The sequence below is a fragment of the Octopus bimaculoides genome, chromosome 10, assembly GCF_001194135.2.
Source record: "Octopus bimaculoides isolate UCB-OBI-ISO-001 chromosome 10, ASM119413v2, whole genome shotgun sequence".
Classification (NCBI taxonomy): Eukaryota; Metazoa; Mollusca; class Cephalopoda; order Octopoda; family Octopodidae; genus Octopus; species Octopus bimaculoides.
In genome coordinates, this window is record NC_068990.1 from 1,013,793 (window position 1) to 1,015,422 (window position 1,630).

Sequence of the window (1,630 nt, forward strand, 5' to 3'; positions counted from 1 at the left end):
TCTCCGGAATTGGCAACCTCTACATGGAATCACATTCTCATCAGACATTAATTTACAGAAGTTGAAAAAAGACATCATCTACATTCACATTAACAGCTTGGGAAAGCCTGTAGATGTTCTGTGAACAACATTTTTTTCTCTTGCTCGCACTATACAATAGTACTAACAAGAATTTCGAACAAAGGCACAAAGTAAAAAATTTTATAGGAGGACAATTCGTCAACTATATTGTGCCACTCCTTATCTAGTATTTTATTTCATTGCCCTCAGAAACATAGAAATGTGAAGTGTGTTGACAATGGTAACCCTTTCATGACTTAATTTCTGATAGGTAAGCTGTTTCATAAATCATTAGTTCCACTTTAGCATACAGTATACAAGGCCATTTGCACTTCAGCATGCTACCTGATACCAATTCCAAATAATAGCTCTCACTCTAACATAACCCATATCTAGGCATGCACACAATGTAAACAAAAGGAAAAACAAAAACAGATAAAGATTAAATCAATTTTAATGCAGGATATTTCACTCTGGAAAGCAAATGTGACATTCATTCCATGAAAATACACAGGGTTCAGGCAGATGTTGAAATTATATAACAGGTATGCAGGATAGATTGAAAGTTACAAGCAGGATATTTCACTTTGGAAAGCAAATGTGACGTTCATTCCATGAAAATACACAGGGTTCAGGCAGACTTTAAAACAGTCCTTGATTTCTTTAGATTTGTGGATTTTCGGAAGACCACAGAAGTTACTGATAGGGGCATGGTCGTTGCAAACGTATCATTGTCATGCTAGCAGTGTCCTTTGTTTTTGAACTTCTGTGAAAACATGTTAGGTTATGCGAAAGGAATTACTTTATTTGGAAACAGGTAAAGGTTGGTGACAGAAAGGGCATTCTTTGGTCATAGAAAATCTTCCTCAACAAAGTTCATCTGATGCATGGAAAAATGGATGTTAAAATGATGATGATGATACCCATTAGATCCCATAAAAGTAACAAGATGGTGATGGTTAGAATGCTTTTGATTAAAGGTTGTTCAGTTAGGGTTGACCAGTGACCACATAACAATATGCACATATAAATGCAGTCACCCCTCTTGTGTATATCACAAGATGCCATGCAAATGACAAGGTCTTAGATATACTTTGTCTGTGGAATAAAAAAAACAATTTCAAAACATGGTAACAGCTGGAATGTTTGTGATCATAAGTGGTCTGCATGATTTGTGATGGCCTGGGGCTATAGACATCGCCACCACCACAATCTCTCGCCTATCAATGGGTAAAAAAACTATGACAATTAAAACAAGTTAAAATTTTAATTCCTCATTTGAATTTCCTTCAAAAAAAAAAAAAAAGATGAAATATGTGCGTGTATACATATATAATGTATACATAAATTAAGACATAAATTAAACAATGTAAATAACAATAGCTAAAACTGAATGAGATCAGCCAAAGAAAATACGAAAAAAGAAAGAAAAAACAAAAAGTATAAAACAATAAAATCATTGAGTGGTGTTGAAGAATCATTTGAGTATTTTGTGGTTCATTGAAATTGTTTAGTACCTTTCACGAAATCTGAAATTGAAACAAAGAAATCCTTCATTAAAAGAATATAT

At 33.6% G+C, this 1,630-nt stretch overlaps 1 protein-coding gene across 2 annotated transcripts in view; it reads right to left on the minus strand.

Annotated features, from left to right (window-relative positions):
• Positions 1-498: 498 nt before the first annotated feature.
• Positions 499-1,630, minus strand: part of LOC106867312 (rho GTPase-activating protein 26) — a 98,464-nt gene continuing 97,332 nt past the window's right edge. The window contains exon 13 of one of the 2 annotated variants that reach the window (XM_052971010.1): positions 499-1,158. In XM_052971010.1, the coding sequence (XP_052826970.1) occupies positions 1,144-1,158 (15 nt within the window). In that variant the 3' untranslated portion in view covers positions 499-1,143. Of the gene's footprint in view, positions 1,590-1,630 lie in introns of both variants that reach the window. The other variant, XM_052971011.1, reaches the window with a different exon arrangement.